Here is a 27536-nt window from a genome sequence, read left to right as displayed (position 1 = left end):
GCAGCCACCTCAGTGTAGGTGGCTGAAGCTGCCATTTGGGGGATTACATCACCTATTAACTATCACAACGCCTCCGTGTAAGAAGAGTGGGAGAGACAGACATACACTTTTAATCAACTTCAACAACAAGCGTGGGGCCCCTCCTCCACATGGGGAGAAGACTTCTCCGGCAGCCTGATTCGCCTCTTGGAAAGAGAAAGAAGAGTGAAGAGAAGAAGAGAAGAGAAGAGAAAGTGCCTTTCTCGAGAACATTGATGGCAGTTTTCCTCCAGGAGAGATTCATTCAGAGTCCACTCTTATATGAGGATTTCAGCTTTACAGGGACAAACTGCGGCACTGGTTTTGTGACAGCTGATGATGTAGGCGCTCGCGGTGAAGAGCTGCGAGCCGTGATGAGTGTACCCCCCACAGAGCACGGAGGGCCATACGCGCCTGTCCTGCAGGAGCTGTGGGAGTTCGTGAGAGTGGGGCAGGAGGAGGTCCTGCTGTCCCCCTACCTGCCCGCGTGCTACGCTTTCCTGGCGCACGTCCTCCTCTGCGCACCGTTCCTCGCGCTGGACGTGCTGGCGGGCGTCTGTCAGCGGGTCCAGCTGTGGAGGATCGCCGCGGGCTCGGGTCCGCCGCCGTCTGTGCAGCAGTGGTCGGACTGCTTCTGGAGGGTGCTGTACAGATACCTGAGCACGGTGCTCCCCGCCACCGCGCTGTTCCAGGCGCTGAGGAGCCCCACGTTACCGGAGCTGGCGCCGTCCTGCTGGCGGCTCTTCGTGGAGGTCGTCGCTTGTTTTCTGCTCTTTGACACGTTCTTCTTCTTGTGGCACTTCTCCATGCACAGGTGAGCGGTGTGCACCTATGTGAGGATGGATGTGAACTAATCCATCCACCTCTGATGTGACTGAACTTGGTTTTCTTGTTTATTATTATTATTATTATTATTATTATTATTATTATTATTATTATTATTATTATTATCATCTTATAATAGCAATTCCAAGTGCAATGATCCTGTGCGAATTGTCCACCTTGGTCATATTCGCATGTATATAGTCTTTATTTTTATTTACAGTAATATTTTATTCTATATTTCTATTCTTCTATTGTGCATTCTATCTTTGCTTTGATAATGTTTTAGTTTTCTTATCACTCAATCTGTAAGCTACCACCTGAATTTCTCCAGTATCTTATCTATATCATCTGGTTCCCCTGCAGATTTACATTCCAGTGAACTTTAGTCTTTTCAATCTAAAAACGCTTAACCCGTCAAGATCTAGCCTCTATTTTGGGTCACTGCTCGAAAATTACATGCCTGTAATTAACAGAGTGTATCTCTGCAGCTACAAGGTCTATTTGAACTGTCAAGGTCATAATGAAGGGAACACTTGACATATGTATAAGTATATATGTCACTGGGTCTGAGTAAATGAAGTTGGCATAGCATACATTCGCTTGGGCTAAACATGTTAAAAATAATGAATTTCCCTTATTATTAGTGTAGGTCATATTAATCAGTGGTGGAAAATAGTAAAGTAAATTTACTCAAGTACTGTGCTCAAATATAGTGAATTGTTCTTCACTGGAGTGTTTTAATTTTCTGTAGCCTACACTTAAGAGGGAAATATCATAGGATACTTGTATTTAATCTGCCTCACATATCATACATCTGTAATGAGCTTATAAGGTACATTACATTTTCATTAATTCATTAAACCAACAGTGTTGTAAAATGTCTCCAAAAGTAGGCTAATACTTGAGTAAAAGTAAAGATATGAGGTTAAAATGTGACTTTGGTAAAAGTAAAAGTCCCACAAATGACTCATACTTGAGTAAAAGTTAGTAAGTATCTGTATCTGATATTGAACATAAGTTTCAAAAGTAAGAGTAAAAGTAAATGATACTTTTTTCTGAATATCAGAATCAGTGTTTTTTTAACCTGATTACTGATGAACTGAAATAATTTTGAAATGTGCTACTTTGGCTCTGACACATCATGTTATCTGCAAAGTAACTAATAACTAAAGTAGTATATGTCTCCAAAATGTAGAGGAGTGGAAGGATAGAGTAGAAAATTGAAATTGTACTGAAGCACAGTACTTAAGTAAATGTACTGAGTTACAGTCCGTCACTGTAAACCAAAAAGGAATCAGCTCCTCCAGCTGCAACATTAAAACTTACATGTTAATGGATCAGTAATAATTAATAATGAATACTTACATTATATTTACAGTAAATGTTGAGCATAATACTTCTACTTCTGCCTTTCCTTGTAATGGAGTATTTTTACATTGGTATTGCTTCTTTTAATCAAGTAATGGATCTGACTTTTTCCTTCACCGTTGATAGTTGTTTACAGATGTAAAACTTCTCTAGACTGAAATAATTTGTTTAAATTCATCTCCATATATCAAACTCATGAAGAGCAGAGGGGTGGATGTGATGAGTTGTGTGGTCCTGAAACAAAGCTCTTCCACTTGGCTTGGTACAGTTTTGATTAATGACCTTAAATGGGATAAGACTGCCAAACAACATTTTTTAAAATTCACTTTCATCATCCTTCATCTTTATAGATCACTTGTTACAGCTTCAGATGCTGCACTTTAGGTCACAGTAAACAAATAGGGGGCAGCATATCAACAGATAAACTGCCAACTGCTTCTACTGTAACTGCAGCTTGTGGTCCGGACTGGGAGCTTGGATCACTGGGGGAGTGTTGGTGTTGTTGAAACCACTAGCACAGGAGCTTTTGACGGCCGGGAGGAGAGGGTTCTGAGACCCAGGATGGCGGGTCCTAGCAGGGAATGCTGGCAAAGAGCGGCGTTATGTAACATAACGTCAAAACTGTTATTTCTTAAACTTCAGTTGATAATTTTAGTTATTTTTCGTACATATTGCACATTTAAAGGTCCTATTTGTGAGAAAAACAGATCCAACCTAACCTAACCCAACCTATAATCCCAAAGTCAACAGTATTTGACAAGTTTGAGTCTCACTCCCAACTTGTCAAAAACTGATACTTTGGGATGATTGCCGACACGTCTTACAATCACAAAGCGACAGTTTTTTTATGAGTTGGGAGTGAGACTCAGACTTGTCAAATACTGTTGACTTTGGGATTATAGGTTGGGTTACATCCCAATTTGTCAGTATTTGACGAGTTGGGATTGAAACAAAGCAGACCTTTAAATGTAATGTTTTCAAAGGTGCACTCAAGTGATTCACTATTGAAGCTCCTGGATGTTTGGGGACTTGTTAGAGACAGACATGAAAAGAGTTAAAGCAGCACAGCTCAAGATATCCTGATTTTCCTACGTTTCCCATAATGCAGCTGAATTGCATCTTTCTTTAGCTGCTTTGTGCCTGGTAAATGTTTGTGTCTTTCAAATCCCACGCCACTACTACAAACACAGTGACATTATACCATTCTGGGAATACTGTTGTGATCCTCTGACACAGTTATAACAGCATAACTAGAGACAGCTTTTCATCTGTTTCTCATCAGGGTTCCTTGGCTCTACCGTAACATCCACCAGCTGCACCACCAGCACCGCATCCCCTTCGCTCTATCAGCTCAGGATGCCAGTTCGCCCGAGCTCCTGTCTCTGCTGTTGCTGGCTCTGAGCAGCGCCTGGTTGGTGGGCTGCCACCCTCTGAGCGAAGCCGTCTTCCACCTCATTAACAGCTGGTTGGCAGTGGAGGATCACTGTGGCTACGACCTGCCCTGGGCTCTGCACAGACTGCTGCCCTGTCTGGGAGGAGCTCCCTTCCACCAAGCCCACCATATTTTCCACAGTGGGAACTACGCCCCCTACTTCACCCATTGGGACCACCTGTTTGGCACATACCGTGCATCAAGGCAGAATTCACGTCAAAATTGACAGAACTGCTGCGTGCTGCAAACTGGGGTTTAGTCCTGTTCCAGCAAAGCTACCAGGATTAATGAAGGATATTATCTGCAGATGTTGGTTGTTCCTGATCAGCTTTTCATACGCACACTTCATGATGGACATGTGATCCCACAGTTTATGGGAAACCAACAATTTCAATCACATATCTTACTGTATAAAGATATTTTAAGAGCTGTGACCGCTTTGTGCCAGTCATTCTAAAAATAATTAAATCTGTATAATGTCCTTAACAAGACAACGGACCATATATTTCCTTGTCAATGATCTCAGAGTGCACTAAGTTCATGTACTAACATGTTCACCTTACCATGTGAAAGCGATCACTGCCATTTGAACTCACGCACTGCGGCTGTGTCTGCAGCTGTTCTACAGTCAGTGAATGCAGCACGAGATGAAGAGTGCGCAGGGATGACACAATAAATCAGGACAATGAAACAATGAACAATTGCGCGAACTAATGTGTAACTGATGTGCCCTTGTGACATGTGTGTGTCTCTGGATGGACTTTCATATTGTAGGCAGATGTGACAGTTTTTGATCTATACTGATTGTATGTGGTCAAAGGGAAGATGTTCACTCATTTACCAACTGCTTTGCTGGCCGATGTTGGCCTTTCACAGATATATCGGTGTATATTTTGTCTGATTTTGCACCAATATGAAAACTTTCGTTTTTATAATGCAGAAAAACATACTTTGGGTAATTCATAATTATAAAGTTCCCTCCGAACATTTCTGTTTTGATGAAGTGATGTCATCAAGTGTTGTTTAACTGTGGCCTATCCTGCCTCCATTAGGTACATACCTTTGTCACCGGTATTTGTAAGCCACATTTCAGGGATCACTGCAAAAAATTCACTTTTATTTGTATATTCTGTGAATAAAAAAATATCAGCTGATATATTGATATCAGAATGTCTTTACTATATCCAGTATCGATAGGGCTCTAGCTTAAAGCTCTACATTTTTGGGAAGTAGCCAGTTAGCTTAGCTTAGCACAAAGACTGGAAACAGCTAGCCTCCATAAGGAGATGGGCTTGGTCGAGAAATAGTCCAAAATATAACAAACCTTCAAACCATACTTTTTTTGGACGGATAACACAAATGAGATATGAAGGGTTGAAGTCACGCCCCTTCCAGTGGATCCCATGGGAACTTATTTTGGAAAAACTTTGTATGGTAGTGAATGTAGAGAGACAAATAATTTTTCGATTCCCATTTGAATTGTGCCATAACATTTATGATGTTTGTCAATTTAAAAGATCAATTTCCAAGTCAATAAAGACGCAGTTTGTCGTTATCAAAGTAAAACATCATCTAGTTTTGTGTCAAACCGCTCAGTGAACTACCTCCTCGCTCAGCATAAGTCACGTCTTATATTTAATTAGTTCTATGACAAACTGCAAACTCAAGTTGAATTGACAAATATCATATGTGTAGATCATGACACAATTCAAGTGGGATCAAAAAATTATTTGTCTCTCTTCATTCACTCCCATACAAAGATTTTCCGAAATAAGGTCCCAGGAGGAAAGCCAGAAGAGGCGTGGCTTCAGCTCTCTGTAAGTGTTAACTGGTGACAGATGTTCCTTCTGTGTCCAATATTTATGCTAAGCTAAGCTAAACTGCCTCCTGGCTGCAGCATCCAGGCACGAGAGTGGTATCGATCTTCTCATCTGACTCTTGGCAGGAAAGTTACTCTTTTGTTTTTGCAAAACCTCAATAGTTTAGTGGAACTCTACAGTGTAAGAGCAATGTAAATATTTAATGTGAGCTTTCCTCTTTCCGCCAAAACTGTTGCGTAATTGGAGCCAAAGATGACACTTAACAAGCATGTGAAAACATGAGACAGCAGGACACAGACTTGTGGGGTTGTTGTTCACCGCAGGTTCAGGTTTCTTGTGCGCTCCTGTGGTTAGTGATTTGTCTGCCCTCTGATTTGAACTCTGTAAACTGGTTCCACAGGGATTTGTCTAAGCCATTAAAGCCACATGTTTTCACAAATGTGAAGTTTTTCAGTCACTATTTGCGTGTTACCTTTGGTTACCATTGTATTTTTTTGACAACGTAGGCGTTCTCATCCACACCCTTAAAGGACAGTTATAACACAGTTATTTTCTACTTTTTACATGGAAAAGGGTGAGTTAATCACTTGAGCTTGTTCAAGCTTCAACAATTTATCACAGTGCCACATGGGGTCCAGCAGTTTATGACCAAAGTGTAAATCTTGTAGAGAGGATGATTTCAACATGTTACAAAACAACACACATAATTTAGATTTTTATCACACACAGCAGCCTACCTGATAAACAATGTCATTACTCGAAGAATGACAGATGCACGGTTCATTTTGCAAGGAACTAATTTAGCTAAGAAATCAGTCTGAGGGTAATATTTCTTTGCCTGCAAGAGCATGTGAACTACACCGAACATCTGTTTGTCATTACTCTTTCATTGGGCTTTTCGGAATTTCGCAACATCAGAGTCAAATACAAATTCTCAAAAGGTGTTTACACATTTGGAGGCACTTTTGCACGTGGTCATGACGACGGCTGAGCAAAGTGTACTTTTCCTGGGAAATGCAGGGCTCTGAGGAGAGACTGTGGGATGAGCACTGGGTGGTGATGCTGCCAAGAGATGGAATGATAAACATGTGACCCAAAACGGAAACAATCAGGCTCTATTACAGACCCCACGTCAGAGTTGGGGCGAGTCATGCATTTCAGGATGACACACACCAAAACACACGTTCACAGTCGATGTTCCGCAGCTGACGTCATGATGTCAAGAACATAGGCATTACAGGATTTTGAGGCACTTTGCACTGTCTGAACATTGGGAGCTGTTTATTTTGTTTGTGTGTTGGTAGGTGTGCTCCTGAGTTAATCACGTAGGCTAAATCCTCCACAAACTCCTGCATAACAACAGACAACTAACTTTCGATAGATTGAGCCACGTCAAAACAAGAGAGAGACAAAACACAGAGCGCTCTCCACGAAGTCCTTATCGTCAGAGCAAACACTAAAAACTTCCTATTTCACCATGTTTCCTGAAAGTTTGCCATTCAGTGACAAAGGCCAGATTCATATTTCTTCCAGCAATCTGTAAATATTCAATTAGTGAGTCTTACATAGCTGAGGCCGCCTGTTGTCACAGTAACCGGGGTTCTTGCCCTCTGGTCTGTAGCCATTTTTAGACGACCTCTGCTCCCATCTTACATGAGACAGCCCGACTTGTTTGCTTTTTGAAACCTCTCAGTGCACTTGTCATTAGTGGGCTGTTGCCAAAGAATTTTTGAGGAAGCTGTAAAAGAGCCAACATGATTGTAGTACGCTTCTAGAGATGCAACCTCAGCTACGACGAACTGTTTGAATAAATTTTAATGTATGGAAATTAAATAACCATTTTCAAAGAACAGGACATGAGGAAGTATGCAGAAGCATTACATAATCATTATTATTATTATTATTATTATTGTTATTATTATTATTATTATTTAAACTGCATTCTTGTAAACTGTTGCTAAATTAGTCTATATAATAACTGCATTAGCATTGGTCATGGTTTGCAAAGGAAATGCTCATTTGCTCTATTAAGTATAAAGGTACAGCAAAGGAGACAGCTAGCTTAGCATTGCATAAATGTGGGTTTGGACAGCCTTCAATACTCACAGACTTCCCGCAAATGTGCCCCGAAAGTCTGCGAGTCTGCAAGTGTGGTGAAGTCTGGATATTTGGATGCAGCCTTTGTCAATTTTTGCTCATTTATTCACTCATCTCTGATATAAACACCATATTTTCTCCTAGATCTTTACTTAAGTACTTTACAGTTCAGTCTAAGCATTGCTATCCATATCTTTCTGTATGTTTTGCTGTGGTTGTCTGTATCTCAGCGGAGGCATTTACCCAGAGAGTACACAGGCATCTCAACTGTCACAGAACATAAGTGTGACACACATTCCTAGCAACAGTGAAATAGTAGAGAGTTTTGAATGAATGAATCTGATCTGTATCCTTTATTTATCCTCAGTGTCTCTTGATACTTTAGCACAAAATGTTGCAATCTGGTGTACCATTCATAGAAGATTAAGTGAGAAGAAAAAATAGATACTCGAGTGCAGATCTTTGTTTTTGTTCATATTTTCTCTCCATGAACAGGTTGTCCATTAGAGCTGTTTGCATCTGCTCGCTGTCAGTGTGAACAGCAGGCCATCCATTTTGTTCATTAGCGGGCCTTCCACTCAGTTTCCCAGGGTTCTTTGTTTGCGTGTCATGTATGAACTCTGACCTGTGAGCTGATACTGTTCCACTGAATGATCTGAATGTAAGCAATGCATTATATCATTGGTCAGGCAGCATCTTCCTCAAAAATAATGGAAAGGAAAGCTGACAGGCCAGTGTGCTTTGAAATGTGGAAACTATGAATGTGGTTTGGTATTTTTTTCTCCAAATATTTACATTCATCTTAATATGAGATAATCCTAGTGACATTTTGAGCAACATGGTGTGTAAACTTTCTTAAAACAGTAAGATCACAGATTCATTCATAGTTAAGGAGACTGCTGATTGAGGATTTGTTCAATAATTGTTCTTTATTATTTTTAAAAACTGTTTCCATTTCTCTTCCCAACAAAATTCATTTTGTGCTGCAAATGCATTGTCATGGATACAAAACCTGCTCTACACTAAGTAACTTACAAATGTACATATATAGTCATAAAAATTAATAAATTAGAACAATAAATAGTCTTTAATTTGACACAAGCAGCAGAGGTATCAAAAGGCGTTTAACAAAAGAAACTGTATTTCTGTAACTGTATTTCCTTTCGGTATCAATAAAGAGAATGCAACAAAGTGTCCCATTTTCCATACTTGATTTTGGCCTAAAAAGGCCATCTTTACCATAAATTTAATATATGGCGCAACTTGGAGATACATTTGGGGCATACGGTGCTAGGTCAGTGAGTTGAGCCAGTTAAGATTGTTTGTTGCCTAGGAATGTGGACAACCCCTGCCCCCTTGTCCTGTCCCACTCCCCCGTCCGACCACCTCAAATGTTGCCCAGAATGGCGTCCTGAGTGGTGGTATACATGTTTCTCAATCCCCCACACCTTGCTATCGCTGTAGCTTGAGGGAGTGGAAAAGAGGCATGTGAAGTGGGAAACAGGGTTGGGATAGATAACCCTGCCACTAGGACCTCTGCATAGCGCCTACGTATCAGGAGGCTGCAGGAGGCAGGAGGTGAGCCTGGAGAGTTCATGTCTTGTCAGGTTGCCTCAGGGAGGTCACTTCACTGCGCCAGGACACATGAAGTGCTGATTAGTGTTTGCATCAAGTGGGGAGGCCAGAGATAAGTAGAGAGGAAGACAGATGTCAGGGGGAAGGAGAAGGAGGGGGACATCTGACCCACTAGTTCCCACCAGGCGCACACACACAGTGGGATGTGCTCGGTTTGGTCCTTTGGGAAGTCTTGTGCCTTTATGCTCTTGTGAGTATGAGGACACACCTTAGTTTCACTGCTGGCAACAGTTGACTGAAGATTTGTGGCACACACTCATGGCAACTGGTATTCATGCCCTTGGCTAAGTAAGATGAAGCACTTGCTTCTGTTTTGCAGTTTAAAACATACACATGTCCACACTCATTCATTTAACCCAGTTCCAATCTCGTTGAGTAACAGAGGTTCCAACAATTGTCCTTTTGTGGAAAACAGTTTTGGCTTACCTCCTGTTTCAGCTTATCGTAGTTCTGTCTTTCCTCATACTGTAAGACTTTACAAAGAGTTGAACTCTCTAGAAGCATGGACTATCTGCAGCCACACTCAGCCACCACCATGCCTTCAAACTTGTACTTGTAGGTGACCACACCTGTGTCATCCAGGTACAGCAGGGAGATGGGGTCCAGCTTGGTGGGCACGCAACAAGCCCGTGCCGCCTTTTGAGGACTGTTGATGTTGACCAAGGTCTGGACAATGGCGTGCTTGGTAGGTGTGACATGCTTCGTCAATGGAAAGGAACAAATGCCAGCGCACTCAAAGGCATCGTAACCGGTGGGCGCGAGGATCCAACTGTCCCAGCCAATATCTTTGAACTCTACATACAGAGATTGTTTCTTGCAGTGATTGCCCTTGGCATTGCGACGAATGCGGGATGCAGTGTCGTAGATCAGATTGGAGCGCATTTGAATGAGGTCCTCTTCATCTGGCTCAGCTTCATCACCCTCATACCTGTCCTGCCCCATCTCCCCCCACAGCCCATTCAGGCCTGTCCCCAAGTCGTTTTGGAGAACCATGTTTGAAGTTTCATGGTCAATCATCTCGTTCAGCTCACGCTTGTCATCACGGTGATCACTGCTTTGGTCATCAGAGAAAACAATCAGCAGAGGTTTGTGTTTTTCCTCAGGGCTGGTGTCAATCTTCATGTCCCCTTCAGGTAGATCCTTTTCTTTGTTGTCCTCTCTCATACCCTGAACAGTATCTTCATTAGCCATGCTGGCGATGTGCACCTCCAACCGTTGTGTAGTGCTAGCGTCGGATTTGCGCCAGAGCTGAACAGCAGCAGTGAGGTCAAAGGCCTCCCAGCCGTTATCGGTGCCGTAGACCTGGCGCGAAGCCAACTCCACCAGCTTTGTCCGCTCTCCTCCTCCTCTGAATCCGTCGCCTCGCACGGTGCTCTCATCAGTCGTGTTGTCATCTCCATCATGCGATTCCAGTTCATAGATAGTGACCTTGCGGTCGACACCAGCATAGAGGTGGCGGTCATTTTGGACAAGGGTGTAGAGGCGAAGTTCGGCTGCTGTGATGTGTTCATGATGGGGGACTGACACATTGAAGAGGAGTGGGTGACGCCTCACTCCTCCAACACCCACAACACTGGGAGATGAATCTGGAGTACAAAAAAATGGTCATAGTTAAACTTCGGTACATTTGGTACAATCTTTTTGAGGTTTTCGTTTGAGTTCAGCAACATACTCTAAACCTATAAAAATCTAACCCCACTGAGGATTTGTCTTCAATCTCATCCCTAATTGGAAAGTATTCAACTATTATCACAATTTTAATGCAAGCTGTTCCATTTTAGAAAAAAATTGCATTTTGATCTAAACATTGCAAAAAGTTTGTTAGTACATACTTGAAGTTACAGTCTACTTGAAACAGTACATATATACAAGGAGACTCTTGCTCTGACATTCATTACTTACATTCTTTGGCCTTGCAGTAATGAGAAAAATAAGTATTATATTAAATTGAAAATGTTGAAAGTGAAATGAGTTCAATAAACACCAAAAAGGGCATCACCATATGGAGCAGAGGATCCTTACCTTCATTTTTGAAACTCCGGATGATGTTGGCTGTCGGCATGGCAGTGTGGTCATTTGCAAAACGGTTGTAGAGCTCCATCATGTACTCAGGTGGCTCTTCTCGAGTGCTTCCAAGAGGCAGGGGAGGAGGACCCAAGCCAGACAGGTTGAAAGTCCGCAGGAACTGTTCCTTCAGGGTCTCCAGCAGGCTCTGCATGCTCATGTTGCTGTCCTGCTCCAGCAGTGATGGATCCACCACCCCTCCGTGCCCGTCTCCCAGCCCCGGAGCAGGGCGATGCCTCTGATGGGTGCTTGAGATCGGGCTGGTCTCTCCACAGAGAGGCCGCTGGAGCAGCAGGATGGAAAACAGCAAGAGCAAAGTCTTGGAGCTGCAGATGGTTCCCAGTTGAGAGACCCAAACGCTCGCCATGGGAAAAACAATCTGCAGCTTTCAATTTTATAGCCTCTGGGGTTATCAATGGATGGGCTGATGCAACAGTAAGAACAAATGATTGTGATCCCTAAACGCCTTAATCCAAAGGTTATTGTAAATCGTTGTCAGTTCATCTGTTGGCTAAGAAAGTTCTGGTTTCCCGGCAGTAGACAGTGGTGTTGTTGACCCTTGCACTGACCAGTGTGAGCCTCCCTGCAGGAGTGAGTATTCCTGCTGCCCTCTCCCAGATCTCACAGCATTTATTCTCATGCACACCTTTTGATGTCCTTTGCGACAGGGCTGCAGTTCCGGTGACAGGGTGGCCAAGGCTTGGCTTTGTCCGTCCGAGTCATCTCTGTTGTGTCCTCTCCTGTGTCAGTCTCTCTCTGAGCTCTGCTCTCTTCTCTCCAGCTCTTTCTTTCTGTCTCTTATCTATGATATGGTGGGCTCTGCAGGGCTCAGTGCTTATGGTCTCTTTGCTCGTGTGTGTGTGTGTGTGTGTGTGTGTGTGTGTGTGTGTGTGTGTGTGTGTGTGTGTGTGTACGTGCGTGCAAGCCTTTAACTTTGTGTGATGCACATGAGCGTGTGTTATCTCACAACTTCCTTAATGAGGATTTTGTAAACACTGTCCTGTAGCCTCTTCCTTGTGGAAGCGCTATTTTGTTTGGGTGGGTGCTCCAGGGTTGATATTCTTCATTTGTTTATTTGCTTTGTAAATGGTGGAGTTCTGTGGGCTGCTGTCTAGGCTCCATTGACCATTTCTTTTTGACAAAATACACCAAGGGTCTGTTGATATTGTTGTATGTAACAGGATATATCTATTAGACAACTCTTGTCCAAATGAAATTGAAATGCAATGAGGTGTGAGGCCTTAATGATCAAGGGTGAAAGATACTGGGCTGACTCTCGAGAACATTTCAAGTTAATCCTTCATACTCATTTGGAGCTTGGGTCGGTAGGATTTAAAGAAAGAAACCAGCAAGTGCAATTTGATTTTTTAAAGTATCCAGCCGAAAAAAAATCCCATCCCCTTCCAAATTCAAGCCTTCCTCCAAAGCAACTCCTTCAAAACACAATGCACAATCCCTGAATACAATGACTTCCCCAACTGGGACATGTGTGTTAGCAGATAGTTAGCTACCTTCAAAAATTTTAATTTAAAATACATAAATAAACATCACTGGGTTAGGGTTAGGGTTAGGGTAAGCTCTAGCAATATATTCACCTAGCCATGTGGAAGACTTCAGTCATACGTAATGAGTACACAGTCAAAATGTGCGAGAGCGGGCCATTAAATATTTTCTTCTTCTTCTTCTTCTTCTTCTTCTTCTTCTTTTCGAATGAAATGATCAGACAGGCTTTTTAGAGGCCTTCCACAGCCACAGACACCAGATTTATTGTATTTTCTTCTTCTTTTTTTGTCAGAGCATATGATGTATTGATTGTTCTTCAAATATAACAAAAAAAAATGCTTCATAAATAACTTACCAACTCTGTCTTTGACAAAGTACTAATCAACTCCCTGTTGTGCTCGCTCAAATGTTCTGAGCGTACTTCCTCTTCTGGTAATTGGACACTGTGTCTTAAATGGGTTATCTGGGCATAAGAGGCTCCATGCAAGGATGTACAACGCAAGAATAGAAGAAGCACATTCTCAGAGACACTGAATTTTTTTAGAGACATTCCTCTTGATTAGTTTGACAGTCATATGTGAAGGCTATGGGAACTGGGTGGCTTGTGGTGAAAGACTTTCAACATCCTTAGTCATTACTGAATGTACGGATATACTGTACATGAAGGAGAACAGCACAAGATATTTTCTGATGAGAATAATAATGACTCAGTCTGACTCCTCCACAGTTTTGAATAAGTGACCTGTTCATCACCTGAACCCTCACACCACTACACAACTGTCATTCCTGAGCTTCTTTGTGTGACCTGCAGATACACTCCTGATTGCGGTGCGTCACAGAGATGGGAAAGAATGAGCTTTTCCTGCCTCTGCCACTCAGCTGACAGTTGACAGACATGCTGTTATCTCTCACACTGTTAAACTGCTGCCGCAACAGACTATCACATCTTCCTGATGGCCGTAAGGCTTGATAATGGCAATGTTCTTTGCACACACATACATTCACACAGTCAGTCTCGTACATATGGTCTATATTATGGACTTCAGTGTGTAAAAAAAAAAAAGTGGATTTATGAAGGGAAGAGTGGCTATTTTTAGATCTAGCCGTGCAAAACACAAAATTTTGTGCTGACATACAATATCCAGACTTTATGATTTTTATATGTGTCCCCTACAGTGCTTTGTTTTGTTATGGATGGAAAATGGATTAAAAACTAACACACCATCTGACATACTACCACAAAGGAATGGGTTGTCTGTTAGCCTATACGTCCAGCAGACGCAGAGTCATGCTAGCATTCATTTAGAGGCATATATTTGGCCACCCAACACATTTACAGCCAAAATTCACTCTGTTTATCTCTGATTTGGTCACTAACTGGGAAAAGTGTGGCTATAGCAGCTAAATGCTCCACTATGATCCCAAACTAGTCACTAATTTTGAGAGTGTGCAGTTTCATGGGGAGGTAGCACAGCAGGTTCATTGATGAAAAGAGCTGCATTCTTGGAGGTGAATCATAGTTATATCTGTTTTTTGACATGCTATCAGCTTGGCTCTGTGAATGCCAATGTTGTTCAGACAATATATATTCACCATGGTTTATGACCAGGTTTATGTGCACTGGAGGCTTTGAGTTTCCACATTACACTTGTGTATGCTATTTGTGATGTCACAAGTCGTGACACCCCTTAAAATCGGATTTTCACTGAGCGCAGAGATAATTTAGACTTTGAGCAGATGAATGTGAAAACAGCCTTCTAATGTCAAACTCTGCACATACAACATGCAGCTAAAACATCCAACTGTAGCAACAAGAAGAAAAACACATCTTAGACTGGAAGGGGACATTAATAAAGGTCTGCTGTGTCACTTTAACCCTGCCAGTGTATTTTACCATCATGCACAATGTCCACTGCTTTCAGGCCCGATTAACCTTTTTCAGTTCAGGCAGTCATCACTGCTTTTTAGCAACGATGTACAAATACAAAAGGTGAACTGATTTGTTTTTATATAAATATGTGGTCTGGAATTAATTTATATATCAACAAAGAGACTTCAATTTGTGCTGTTTTATTAATTTACGACTGAAATGAACTCCATATATGACACATGGCATTTGTACTGTCCACCATTAACATCATTCAGTCCAGCTGATCTCCGATCAAAGGGTCTTTTCATGCATATCCTATGTAACAGCTACAGATCACAGCAGTTCATATAGAGAGAGATGACTTCTGCAGCAGGGAGGAACAAACTTGTGCTAAAGTCTTTAATGTGAATAGTGATATTAAACCCTGTTTGGATCTCTATTCAGAGGCACAAACAAATGAGCCAATAATTTATTTTGCGGACGAAACAGGGCTCAAATAGAGAATATCCAGTGCCCCACTGGAGGTGGATAGTATTACATAACCAGTTCATGTGAAAATTGCTCTGTTGAGGTTAACAGAGTCATGAATCCGTACACTAGTGAGTCTGAAAATGACCATTAGGTTGGAGCTTGTGACTGTTTGACGAGGAACTGCTGAACGTCTCTTTGCAGCTCCTCGTTGCGTCTCTGAGCCTCGTCTCGGCTGCGCTCAGCATTTCTCAGGCAGATCTCCAGAGCGGCCACATGGCGGCGATCTGCCTCCAGAGCAGACTGGAGCTCTGCCACTGTGGCCCTCAGCTCCTTGTTCTCTAGCTGCAGACTGCAAGAGACCGTGAGAGACACACAGGGTTCAGATGTACAGCAAAAAGTTCAGGAAGCGACTCTGGATGTCCATCAGTTTTCATCACTGCCAAAACTATTTTTCATGTGACTCAATATGAAACTAAATTAGTTGTGAAAACACATTTTATGCAGTGTGTGCAAGATCAAAGGTGACACATCAGTATTTTGCTTCAATCTTGCCAATTTTCATGGTATAATGAAGGATTTACATTTGCAATTACAAAAACTTTCAAAATCCTTAGGATGCCCTGAGTACCTCAAGGTTGTCAAGGTTCCTGGAAAGATCATTTTTACATTAGTAACAGTGGTAACTGTGATTCCTCACCTGTCTATCAGCTGCTGGTCGTCTTTCTTCTGCTCAGACTTGCTGTTGACCTGCTGAACTGAACTGCTCACTGTCAGACTCCCTACACTCTTCTGATGAGTGAGCACCGGGGCAGGCCGGGAGTCACTGTTAGGCTTTTGGGGGGCAGCAGGAGAAGAACCTGTGTTATCACTCCCTCTCCTGGCTGTTAACCTATCCTCTCCCTCTTTGTTACTGATCTGAGACCCCCCGAACAATGAACCTGAACTCCGCAAGTCCAGTATCTTAAAAATATCCTCAGCAAATGTCCCACTCTTCTCCTCGGTGCTCTCCTGAATGCGACTCCACCGGTTGAGGGCGTCCGTCTTGGCTGCCATCCCGGTGAGAGGACAGTTGAAGGTGGGCAGGGTCTGAGTACGTTTGCGGGGACTTCCGGCCCAGTCGTCTGAGGAAGGGGAGAGAGGCTCCTGAGGGAGGTACTGGGGGCTGAAGCTTCCTCCGTCTGGACCTGGACTGTCATTGTCCTCCTCCTCTTCTGGAGACTCAGACAGAGATGCATCACCCATCTGAGACAAACACAAAACAGAAAATTAACTGTAGAATATAAACATATACTATATTTATATAACGATATATGTGTTTTTCATGGATGTTGAGAATGAATCAGAATAAGTGCAAAAGCACCAAAACATTATGATTTAATTTCAGCATTTTCAGACAAATCAGTATTTTATGCAGCACCCAGGTCCTTTAAGTAGTAGCACCAGTACTACATGGTAGTACTTATGCTAGCAGGTACTGTAGGCCTACTAATACCACAGTGAACTGTATATAGAGTTATAAATAGTTTATCTTCTGGTGGTTTAATCTTGGAAGGTCAACTAATTCGCTTTCTTGCTGAGAGTTAGATGAGAAGATCAATACCACTCTCATATCAGTCCATTTAATAATAAACTACAGTTAGTTTACTTTAAAAACATTAAAACTTCTTCCTGTTAATATAATTTTTTTTGATATTCTGGCTTTTCTCCATTGGACATCGCATTGTCCTGTTTTCAGGATTTATCCTGCTGCTTGTGTAACACCAGAACATGCCCTAAAAACAGAACATTGGAAACATGACAGCAGCTTTATGTGAGGTCAGCTGCTCGTACCTCTGCAGACTCCCAGCCCACGAAGCTTCGGGGAGTGTTCTTCTGGCTTTCGGCCTTCTTTGAGGGAGGGGAGGGGAGCACGTCTTTGGAGAGAGGAAACAGAGTCTCATGCTGTCTGATCATCACTGTCATCAGCTTCTGGATCTGTGGAGTCGCTGTGAAGAAAAACAAACACTAATGAGAAAAGATTACGATCAAAGCGTCTTATCTTCAGGTTCTTGTCCAAATACTTGATTCACTTTCTTCAGTCACAGGCACAGACATAATGACGGTAGTTTAAAAAACGAGTAGTGACAGTAAGTAAAGTTTAAGGAACTGATGAAGTGGCACATGTTTTTTGCTGCTTTATCAGTGTCACAATTACAAGGGTATTGAAATGCCTTCCTAATTTGTGAGATCTTTTTTTGTAAAAGTCAGTTTTCAGTTGCTAAAGAAAAGGGATGTAGTCATATCGCAGTATTGCCACATGTTATTGTGATTGCTTAATAAGACTAGTAGTCACAAGTCATTTAGATAAAAGTTGTGTTGCAGATGGAGAGCAATGCAATTTTCACAACAGCGTTTAAAGGTCATCAGAGAGCACACTTCTGCCAACATGTTGGCTCAGGACACTTCAGTGACGCATTCTTACCTTTCATTACAGTGATTGGGTCTTCTATCTGAGGTTTGAGCAGGTTAATCCCCATCACTGTAGCCAAGTTCTCCACATTCATCTTATTCACCTTGGAGTGCAGCTGCACCTCAAACAAAAACCTGTGAAACACAAAGACACGATCAGCACAACAGATACGGGGAAAACTGATCTCTGAACATCTGGCCGATGTTTTGAAACAGAAGGCCTTTGTGAGATCTGGTAGATGTACAGTAAAATGTCATGGTCAAGGACATGCTAGTGAAGTCTTTCCAATTATAGGGCGTCCCCCTTGGTATGTCCTATAATGCTTTGTCCCAGAGTTTGAATTATGACCTTAACTTTGCTGGGGGCAGTTTAAGAAAAAATATTTCCATTGTAGTGAATAGTGTAGAGTACAAATAGTGAAATAAAACGTCATAATCATGAGATCAAAATGTCAAAATGAGATAAAAAGTCCAATTAATGAGATAAAATGTCGAAATAATGAGATAAAATGTCAAAACATGAGATACAAAGTCAAAACGATGAGATAACATGTCAAAATAATGAGATAAAATGTCATATTAATGAGATACAATGTCAAAATAATTAGATACAATGTCGAATTAATGAGATAAAAAGTCAAATTAATGAGATACAATGTCAAAATAGTGAGATAAAAATTGTCATCAACATTTTTCCTTAACTGGCACAAATGGGCTTCCGTGACCTCCTCCTCTGAGTGTGTGGTGGTCAGGTTTGTTTTTTAGGACAATATGTTTCTTTCAGCTAATTTGTATCATTAACATAAATAAAAGTCACTACACAAAAATGCTTTATTTGTGATAAACTGGAAACGTGCTTTGTCTACTCTTTCCACTCACCGGCACACATAACTGAGAAGGTTGTAGTTGGTTCTGGGGAGGAGAGCAATCTGTTTCTCCAGCTTTTCCCAACCCTGAGATGCGAGAGATTAAAGGACACACACACATATCATAGTAGCACTTCTTCATATACACACAATGTATGCACACAATAACTAATTTAGACATATTGTAGAAGTTCCTAAATAAATTAACTGTACCTCTGAGCTGCTGGTGTCCAGCATGTTGGTGCAGTCCAGGAAGTCTTGGTACTGAGTCCAGGGCACCACAGGCTCAGGCAGCTCCCGCAGGTACAGCTTGAGCAGTGACGCCACCGTGTGGACATCTGTGTCACTGCGGAAACAGACACATATCAAATGAACATGCACTTACAGTATAACTGACTCTTAACCTTTAACACAATGCATCATTTTACCAGAACATGGCTGCATGAGTTGTAACCCCCCCTCTACATCATAGTCATGCAGTTGGCTCGACTGTAAGCCGGGGACCTGGCTTGAATTTAATTTATTTATTTTCAATGATTTCTACTCGAACAAATGAATTGCTGTTATAATTTTAATGTCTTGTATTTTTTAATAAAGTGTTTACTCTAAGTGCCTGTGAGCTTCGAGTTTTTCCATCTTGAAGAGGTCTGTGTAAATATTTTACTGGACTGGATGAGAAGCATTCACATGGTGGGATGTCTTATAAACACTACTTTTTTTACAAAGTCCTTAAGGGTTACTGGTCTTGGACATACTTGGCCCTCTTCAGCAGCGGGCTTGGATTCAGTTTTGTTGTTTGAACTCTGCCAAGAATGCAATCCAAGCGGAAAACACTAAAGCTCTTTGTTTTCTTTTTGGCCTTTTCTGTGGCCCTTGCTGGCTGCTCCTTGACTCTGCTCACACTGGATAACAGACAAAACAAGTGAGGGTAGATGGATGTTTTAATCAACAGTGCTCTGTCAGAGGAGCTTGTGATGTTGAGTAATAGAGGCTTCCTCCTCTTTGCCTGCCAGAACAGGATGTGGTATCGCCTTCAGTTCTGAGCAGACAGAAATCTATCAGCCGCTCTGCATCTCTCTCATCTCTCCTTGCTTTCTCAGAAAGAAAAAAACTGATGATGCTGTCAATTGATTGAGGTTAGGACATGTTCTCCTTATATAGCAGTGACCTTTTTAAGCACATTCATTTGCCAACCAGGTTTAAAGAGGGCTTCCATTGATTTCCACAGACATTTTGTTCCTTGTGAGTTATCATGAGTAGTAATACTCAGTATTTCCTGTGTATTTCAACGACCAGAACAACCCTATTTCACACAAAATGCATGTAGTATACCATACACACATGCACAATACTACAACTGACATATTTTGTGGCATCAGATAAAGATGTTCAGCTTATTATAAAGCAAACATTATTGTGATACTATATTGAAGTCAAGTTCACATGACTCTAGTCCGTACAGAGGCAACCGTGAGTGCATTACCTGGGGAAGGAGGGCCTCTCTCCTGCATCGAAGGCATCTCTGAACTGTTTCACAGCATTGTCCTGACCCGGGAGGCGGAAGATGCCCTCCTCGTCCAAGCCGTGCTCTTTGATGAACTCCACACACTTCTGCACCAGGATTGGCACCGTGTGAGGCCCAAACCGTTGCTCATATGTTATTGTGTCCATGAGACCCTTTCCAAACACTGCAGAGAGGTAAGACATGACAATGTACAAATTCAGATGAACACCCTTATTGTCCTTTTCACATGGTGTTTGAGTGATTGTCATCTGGTGCCTGTGTTTTAAACACTTAGGGCTTAAGATATTGGTCTATTCATTTTCTTTGGCAGTTTGAAAAAGCAATTTCTCTTTCTTAAAATTAGATGAGAACATTAAGACATTACTCATGTACGCTTAATATAGCCGGCAGCTGGTTAGCATACAGTAACTTAGCAAAAAGACTAGAAACGGGGGGAAACAGCCAGCCTTTGCTCGAATGTATCAAAATGCGACTAACACTCATTAATAAAAATGATTAAAACATTACACCTTATCTCAATGGTTTAATTCTGTTTCAAAACTGTTCACTATACTCTTTGCTAGCTATCTTTGGCTGTTATGACTAGCTGCTCTTAGCAAGTTAGCTCAGTTAGCAGTACAGCTAAGGAGTCCTATTAGCTGACTGAGGTCTGCCTGGACTGCGACCACGGCTGAACACAAAACAAGGACAAGGGGTAGAGTACAGAGGCGATTTACATCAACTCTGATCTTACTGCTGGAATATTTTCACATCTTACTCAGTGAATTGAGGATTTATTTCATCCAAACCAGAGGTGATTGGGGACAGACATATATTGTGTTGCAAAGCATGGTTAGCATGCTAAACAGCTAGCCTGGTCCTGGTTCAAAGCACCTGTCCTAGCAGTGGAAACACTAACACTTCCCCAGTGTTTCAAACTCACGGTTCAGGCTGGCAGCAGTTTGTGGTTACTCTAGTGATATGATGCCTCTTGCTTATTTTAAGCATGAATTCAAGAAGTGGTCAATAATTATCTATTGTTCCTTTAAGCTCATCTTAGTTTGGTAAAGAGAAGAACTTGAATTCAGAAGGTGTAAAGTTGTATTTTCTGTTTAATTAGGGAAATAGGTGTCAGAGTATTTACTTTCTGAACAGTTTATTTTTTGTAAAAATTGCAAATCAAAACTACAGTTGGGCTTTACTATCATCTCTTGCAGTACAGAGTGGTATCACGACAGGATTGGCCGGGGCTTAGCACGCCAATTTTAGTAGACACTGTGCAACACAGTACAGAGATGCCTTTGACATTACGTCAGCACTGTTGTTTCTTCACACTCTGTTGATGTTAATTTTTTGTTTCAAACCCACAATTCCTTCCATATCTTGCATATTGCCCCATTAATATGGACAAGAATCACATCTTGAGAAGATTCTTTTAACTTTTGCACGACTTTTGCTGTGTCCCCCTGAATCTGCCTTTATGCAAAGCTAAGCTAACCGGGTGCTGGCTTAAGTTACATAGCCTACAAACATGATTTATGATAAATGTATTTCCTAAAATGTTCAACTGTTCCATTTATTTCTAGAAATGTCTTGTCAAATATAGCTGCAGTGTCATACATAAACAATATAAGGTTTTACTGAACCTCCACTTGTTGGCACTCCAATGACTCTGCGCAGAGTGCGGACCCATTCCTCCATGTCACTCTGGGAGTTTGCCATGAACACATAGGGACATCGCTCTCTGTCTCCAGTCGTACCTGTGAAATGATGGGTATTGTTGGACAAATGCATCATTACAAAGCAAAATACCTTTTGCAGGTCAGAGCCACGTGTCTGAAACTGTGAAATTGAGTTAAAGATTTCCAGAGTAGACTGAGATTGCTATCAGTTCTTGGTAGTTTGTCTGTCTTCCTACTCTGCAAGTAAGCGTTAACAGAAAGGGACATGTAATCCAATGTATATTATTTAAAAGTCCTGACGTACATGAAATGTTAATGAGAGTTTTTTCTGTAACTTATGAAGAAAGAACAAGACAAAAGATGACAAAATGGCAATGAAGACAGGTCATCAGAGACAGCACTGCTGTTTCATGCTGCACACAAAACCATCTTTAGGTGCTGGAATAAACATGCCACACAACACCTGAGGTCAGTTTTCCTCTCTTTAAAGGGTCGATTTGGTGCTTACGTGGTATGATCTCGAAGAGGTACTTCCCAGGGTCATCAGAGTTCAGAGGGAGTTCATTAACTTTGCTGAAGCGCAGTTGGATGACTCCCTGTAAACCGAAATATAGGAGCACAGACACAGAAAAAGCACATTAGTGTATTATCCAAAGTCTGGCACATGAAGAACCAACCACTTATAGTAAGACTAATATTTACATGTACATTCACTCGTACACCACCATATTATACCATGTTCACTTATTTACCACAGAGGCATGTGGCCCATGTTTTGTTAATGTTTTAAAAGCCTCAGCAGGTATTTTCACTGCAGGTGTGGCTCAGTTTCTTGTATCACAAGGGCTTTATGAAAATCATTGTTTAGTTTGGGATCTTAACCAGGTCACTATGGGTTCAGCCCACTTCCTCTATATCCCATTCTCCACCCGCAGTCCCTTTCGTAAACAACTCGAGTAATTCCTCATGAATTCTGTGGCTTTTAAAGCCTGTCAATGAACCAGATGATGTGTAGGGCTTGTGCATGCCCTTGTTCAGTGTCCCTGAATGATGAATAAAGTTTTCTTTTCTTTTCATGTTCACGATTGCTTCTCTCCCTTCCTGTGTCACTACCATTAAATTCTAAACAGGAAGTAAATCGGAAGGAAGGGAGAAAACAAACACGTAAACATGGAGAGGTGAACAGAGGCCAAACAAACAAAAACGTAAGAAATAACAGCAAGAGGTCTTTGTTTTTGTGTTTTGTTTTGTGTTTTTTATGTATATATATATATTTTACACATTAAGATAGTCTACAAATTTGTCCACGCTCCCTGCATACATGGTTGTAGCTATCCACATACAAAGTTACAGCTTGTAATGACACTGACACCGATTATTGATCCAGACAGATCTACAGCATGGTAACAAAGACTATTGACTCTTGGCTGAAGGTTGACCAGTGTTAAAGACATGAGTGTAAACCAGTAGAATATAAAACACTCAAAAAAAGCTTTCAGTGGCAGAAGGTCTCTTTTGTAAGCCGTCAAGCATCATTTGGTCTGTCAACAGGAAGCGTGCAGAAGTTAGCCACAGCAAAAGTGTTTGTGGTGTTGATGGGAAATGATAATGGACACATTTCTGATAAAGAATCTATGAATATAAAATAAGTTTAATACAAAACATTCTAACTTTATATATAGAATAAATAATAAATGTTGTTCTGATATAATGTTGGTTTGCTTGTTTTTACCTATAACATCACTAAAAGTAAAAGTTGTACCGCATCAACATGTGATAAGGAGATAGATAGATACATACATACATACATGAACATAATTTAACTGCATGTGCAAAATTCAAAAGGTCATTACAACTTTTTGATTATGGAATATGTGTTTTTTACATGAGTTATCTTGGGAATAATGTGCACATGTGGTTTATGGCAAAAGTTGACAAAAGAGGACAAAAAATACACAATCATTATAATATAATTAACGTATATAATCAGTGTCATACCTGGACTGTGGTCTCCTTGTCATCTTTGTGGTAGGTCAGAGTGCTTCCCCTCAGCACAAAGTAACGCTGCTGCCAGTTCTTGACTAAACTCCTCTGCTGTTTCTTGAGCCAGCCAGCCTTCAGCGGCCTCTCCATGGACCTGGAGGAGCGTGGTGAGCCCGGCCCAGGGCCTCCCTCTCCAGGTATCACGCTCTTGGATCGTGCTGCCAAACACCACGAGAAAGCAGTTGGTAAAAGTTTCATGAACAACAATTCCCAAGGCGCTGTGTCACAGCCTGAGCCGTGAGACATTATCAAAACATCAGCGCTATACTCAGCTGCAGCAGAACACTTCCTCCTTTTATATGAATATGTATCAGCCTATCAAGGTTGAGGCTCAATGTGGCCTATTTTTGTTCTTTACCTCTACAGTTTCGAGCTGAAAGGAAACTGCCGGTCTGAGCTGACCAGCTTCCTGTGGAAGATGAATGAATGCCGCTGTGATTGTTTGACACAAATAACACAGTGGTCTTCAGGAGACTGGCTACTGAACAACAACCAACAACCCTAAAAGGTCAGGGACTAAGTTCTTTTAAAACTTGAAGTGAAACTGACACATCCTATTTTGAATTTTTTGAAGAATGTCACCCTTGAGTGACACTTGTCACCCTTAACTTCTCTGTGCCTGTGAGAGGCCATGATGTTGTGGATTAATGGAGCTATGAAAGTACAGAGGCAGAGGTCTACGTGGCCAGAGAAGGGAGAGTCAGATGGAGACGGTCTGAGTGCCACGCAGGGTGGTGGGACTGCAGAGATAGCCGGACTGAGATTTAGCCTATTTGCTCAGTTGTTCTTAAATTCACCGTGTCCTGTTAAGCAAGATGATAGAGGAGAAGAGAAGAAGAAGGGCCGCACAGGGGTAAACAGGAAGCTGCCACATCATTGCCGGAGGGCCAGCAACACTTTGAAGGTCTCCAACTAGAGGTCTGACAGTCCTTTGGTCTATTTATAATAGCATCACCCTCCCTTGATGGGTGGAAAGTTTAAACTGCTGTTGAGGAACTGTGAGCCCACACACAGAGGCCGATGTCACACCACACCCTCAGCTGACAATCACACAGCTCCTTTAAACTAGTCTCAAGTCGTGATGAGCCTATCGTCCCACAGCACCTCAAAGATGTGTTCAGTGCCCACGATTGAAAACAATTTACGTCAAGTGCAACTCTGACGTCTTGAGTCACGTCAAGAGGAATACAGGGAAGAATTACATTTGGTTTTTCACACTGTGTGGAGGCTTTTCATGTAGATATAGAACTACAACTAAAGGCGTTTCACATTTAATCTGGTGGTGGTCTGTCCGTTCCTTAAATGCATGTGCAGTTTTACATCTGTAAGACGTTTTTATATCACGTCTAACTTACCTTAGCATTAAGACAGGAAACGGAGAAGCAGCTAGCTTGGCTCTGTCCAAAAATTACAAAATCAACCTATCAGCACCTCTAAACCTCAATAATAAACACTAACACTAAAAACTAATTGTGAAACGTTGAAAAAGCCATTTTTGTTCTGAGCATTTGAAGTGTTGGTTTTTTCTTATCTTTGGACAGATCCAGGCTAGGTTTTTCCTCCTGTATCCAATCTTCATGGTAAGGTAAGCTAGCTGGCTGCTGGCTGTTGCTTCATATTTAAGACTCATGTCTGTCTACATGAGCCTCTGAGGTTCAAAAGCTAACAAACATGTTTGACGGATTAGTCCAGGACATAACACCTCTTAACAAACACCTCAACTTGTAGTCGTAACACTTCCCTTTTTGTATGAACAAACAAGATAGGCCGTTTTAATTAGGGATTCATTCCTATTTTTCCAGGGCCCTAAGTTCCCAATGTCCTACGTTCTCAGAGTCCTATGTTTGCAGGGTCCTATTGTCCCAGGATCCTATATTATCAAGGTACTATGCTTCTAGGCTCCAATATTCCCCAGCTCTGGGGTTAGACGTTAGGGTTATTTGACCCAAACTCAATAGGAGAGTTCATATGTGTCAACAGAATATTAAACTGGGGAACATAGGACCCCAGGGAACACTGGAGCCTATAAGCATAGTACTTTGCAAACTTAGGACCCTGGGGACATAGATTTGCTCCTTTAATTACAGAGCTTTAGAGCTGCCAGTAGGTGGATTTTGTCCCCTTTACACAGAGCCAGGCTAGCTTTTTCCCCGTCCAGTGTTTACTGCATCAGGAAGAGTTAAGGTCAGGCAGTTTGTCAATATTCACCCCAGTACACTGACTGGTTTGTGCACACAAATGCGTTGCACAGACACCATATGGATAGACACTCCCATGTGCAGTATATGGACAAAGTTTCCCACAGACGGCTACACAGTCAGAGTTCTGCAGAAGCTGAGCTCTTGCATCAGTTTCCTGCTGTCAACTCAAGACATACAGTATGAAGTCTGTCATCTGTCACAAAACAATGCTGCCATGTCATCAGCTTTCAGCAGGGTATGCTTTCATTATTAGCAATAATATGATATTCAGTCAACATGAAGCAGATAAACTAAGTGCACTTTAGGTAGCAACTTCCTCCCACAGTGCTGAACAACCAGTACTGCTGATTGTTAAAGTGATTAGAGCTGGAGCAAAGATGATGCAGGAGTGTACAGTAGTTAATTCATCCAGTCATTGCTCGTGTGCACACCTCTTTTATCAGTGTTGCAACTGTTGTGCCACCTGAGCCTGAGAGGAAACAAGGCATGTTACTGCACTGATTCCACCCTATGCAAAGCAGGGTGGTAAGCACCCTATGAGTAAGTCTAGCCTGCTGGATGGTAGCTTTACATTACATGACTGTACATAGTTTTGAATGCGCACACACAGCCACAGACATAGGTTGGTCTATGTCACATTGCAATCAGAGGGAAGTACTTTTGAGTGACTTAAGGAATGCATTTTAAATGCGAAGCGTTGTTGTAATACATAAACAATACATTCTACATTAGTGATGACAGCGATGTGTGTGAAATAAAAACAGGTGTTCAACCATCACCACGTAATGAAAAGCCTCCAACAGGCTAAAAGAAACCACACTTTGAATCAGCAGAATTGGTCACTAGTTACAATCAGATTTATGTTCTCTACGTTAAACACCCATTTTCATTCACCAACATGATGGTATCTGAATTATATCCAAAAAAACATTACTATATGTACAAAAGGTTATATTTTTTGAAGATAAATTGCACTGTCCTCCATGTGGATATACATTTTTTACTCCGCACTACCAATGTTTTCCTGGAAAATTAGGAATTTTATCTCATTTTACTGCTACAAGACATCATCAGCTAAATGTTCAAACTCTAAAGTGCCAAAAAAAGTGAAGAGTGATAGTGTTGCATCCACCCTGCTGACAGTGAACGCAGCACAGCTTACCTATCCGAGCTGTCTCAGCCTTGAAGGTGCTGAAGTCCCAGTTGCGAGGTAGTTTCAGAGACATTGTCCTTAGCTCATAGCACAGGTCAGCGTATCATGTCACACATTTACCTCACAGGAGCACATACACACACACACACACACACACACACACACACACCTATACACACTCAGACACACACAAAGTGGAGATATCGCAGATCACACTTCCTACTTCCTGTGTGTTAATCTGTCTTCTTCTTTTTTCAGCCCTTCAAAACGCGTCCCCTCACGTTGCCTTTACTTCCATGTTCATACTTGTTCTGTGTTCGATGTACAAATGGCTTCCAAGCTGATTCACTGAGAGGTGCAGGGCTCCTTCATGTAGTGGGGAGTTTTCATATGACTGGCGTTGACTGGTGTCACAAAAAACCCCACGGGTGTCTTCATAAAGGAAATGGTTTTCACCTCAAGGCTTGAGGCCGTCAGTGAGCGTGTCACTTGCCAGCTCAGACTGCCATGAGACAAATGAGGCTACAGCAGAGATT

General features: G+C 41.8%; 3 protein-coding genes across 3 annotated transcripts; 1 reads left to right on the top strand and 2 right to left on the bottom strand.

The window, feature by feature from the left end:
* Nucleotides 1-218: 218 nt before the first annotated feature.
* Nucleotides 219-5859, top strand: ch25hl3 (cholesterol 25-hydroxylase like 3). The gene is made up of 2 exons (XM_084359712.1): nucleotides 219-832; nucleotides 3494-5859. Exons 1-2 carry the CDS (start codon nucleotides 255-257, stop codon nucleotides 3867-3869), a joined length of 954 nt encoding a protein of 317 aa, XP_084215838.1. The 5' UTR covers nucleotides 219-254; the 3' UTR covers nucleotides 3870-5859.
* Nucleotides 5860-9702: 3843 nt separating this feature from the next.
* bmp10 (bone morphogenetic protein 10) lies at nucleotides 9703-11637 on the bottom strand (the record flags this gene model as incomplete). The annotated part of the gene is made up of 2 exons (XM_084358976.1): nucleotides 11218-11637; nucleotides 9703-10781 (listed from the first exon to the last, which is right to left on the bottom strand). The coding sequence occupies exons 1-2, from the start codon at nucleotides 11624-11626 to the stop codon at nucleotides 9703-9705; spliced, it is 1488 nt and encodes a 495-aa protein (XP_084215102.1). The 5' UTR covers nucleotides 11627-11637.
* Nucleotides 11638-14816: 3179 nt separating this feature from the next.
* arhgap25 (Rho GTPase activating protein 25) lies at nucleotides 14817-27382 on the bottom strand. Its single transcript, XM_084359325.1, has 11 exons — nucleotides 27010-27382; nucleotides 23602-23804; nucleotides 22112-22199; nucleotides 21568-21681; nucleotides 19901-20105; nucleotides 18631-18763; nucleotides 18431-18504; nucleotides 17565-17686; nucleotides 16934-17088; nucleotides 15801-16345; nucleotides 14817-15452 (listed from the first exon to the last, which is right to left on the bottom strand). The coding sequence occupies exons 1-11, from the start codon at nucleotides 27071-27073 to the stop codon at nucleotides 15251-15253; spliced, it is 1905 nt and encodes a 634-aa protein (XP_084215451.1). The 5' UTR covers nucleotides 27074-27382; the 3' UTR covers nucleotides 14817-15250.
* Between the last annotated feature and the right edge of the window lie 154 nt (nucleotides 27383-27536).

This window comes from Pagrus pagrus, assembly GCF_965226575.1.
Source record: "Pagrus pagrus genome assembly, chromosome: 8".
Taxonomy (NCBI): domain Eukaryota; kingdom Metazoa; phylum Chordata; class Actinopteri; order Spariformes; family Sparidae; genus Pagrus; species Pagrus pagrus.
Note: the sequence above shows the minus strand (reverse complement) of the source record. Positions and strands in the feature narration are given on the sequence as shown.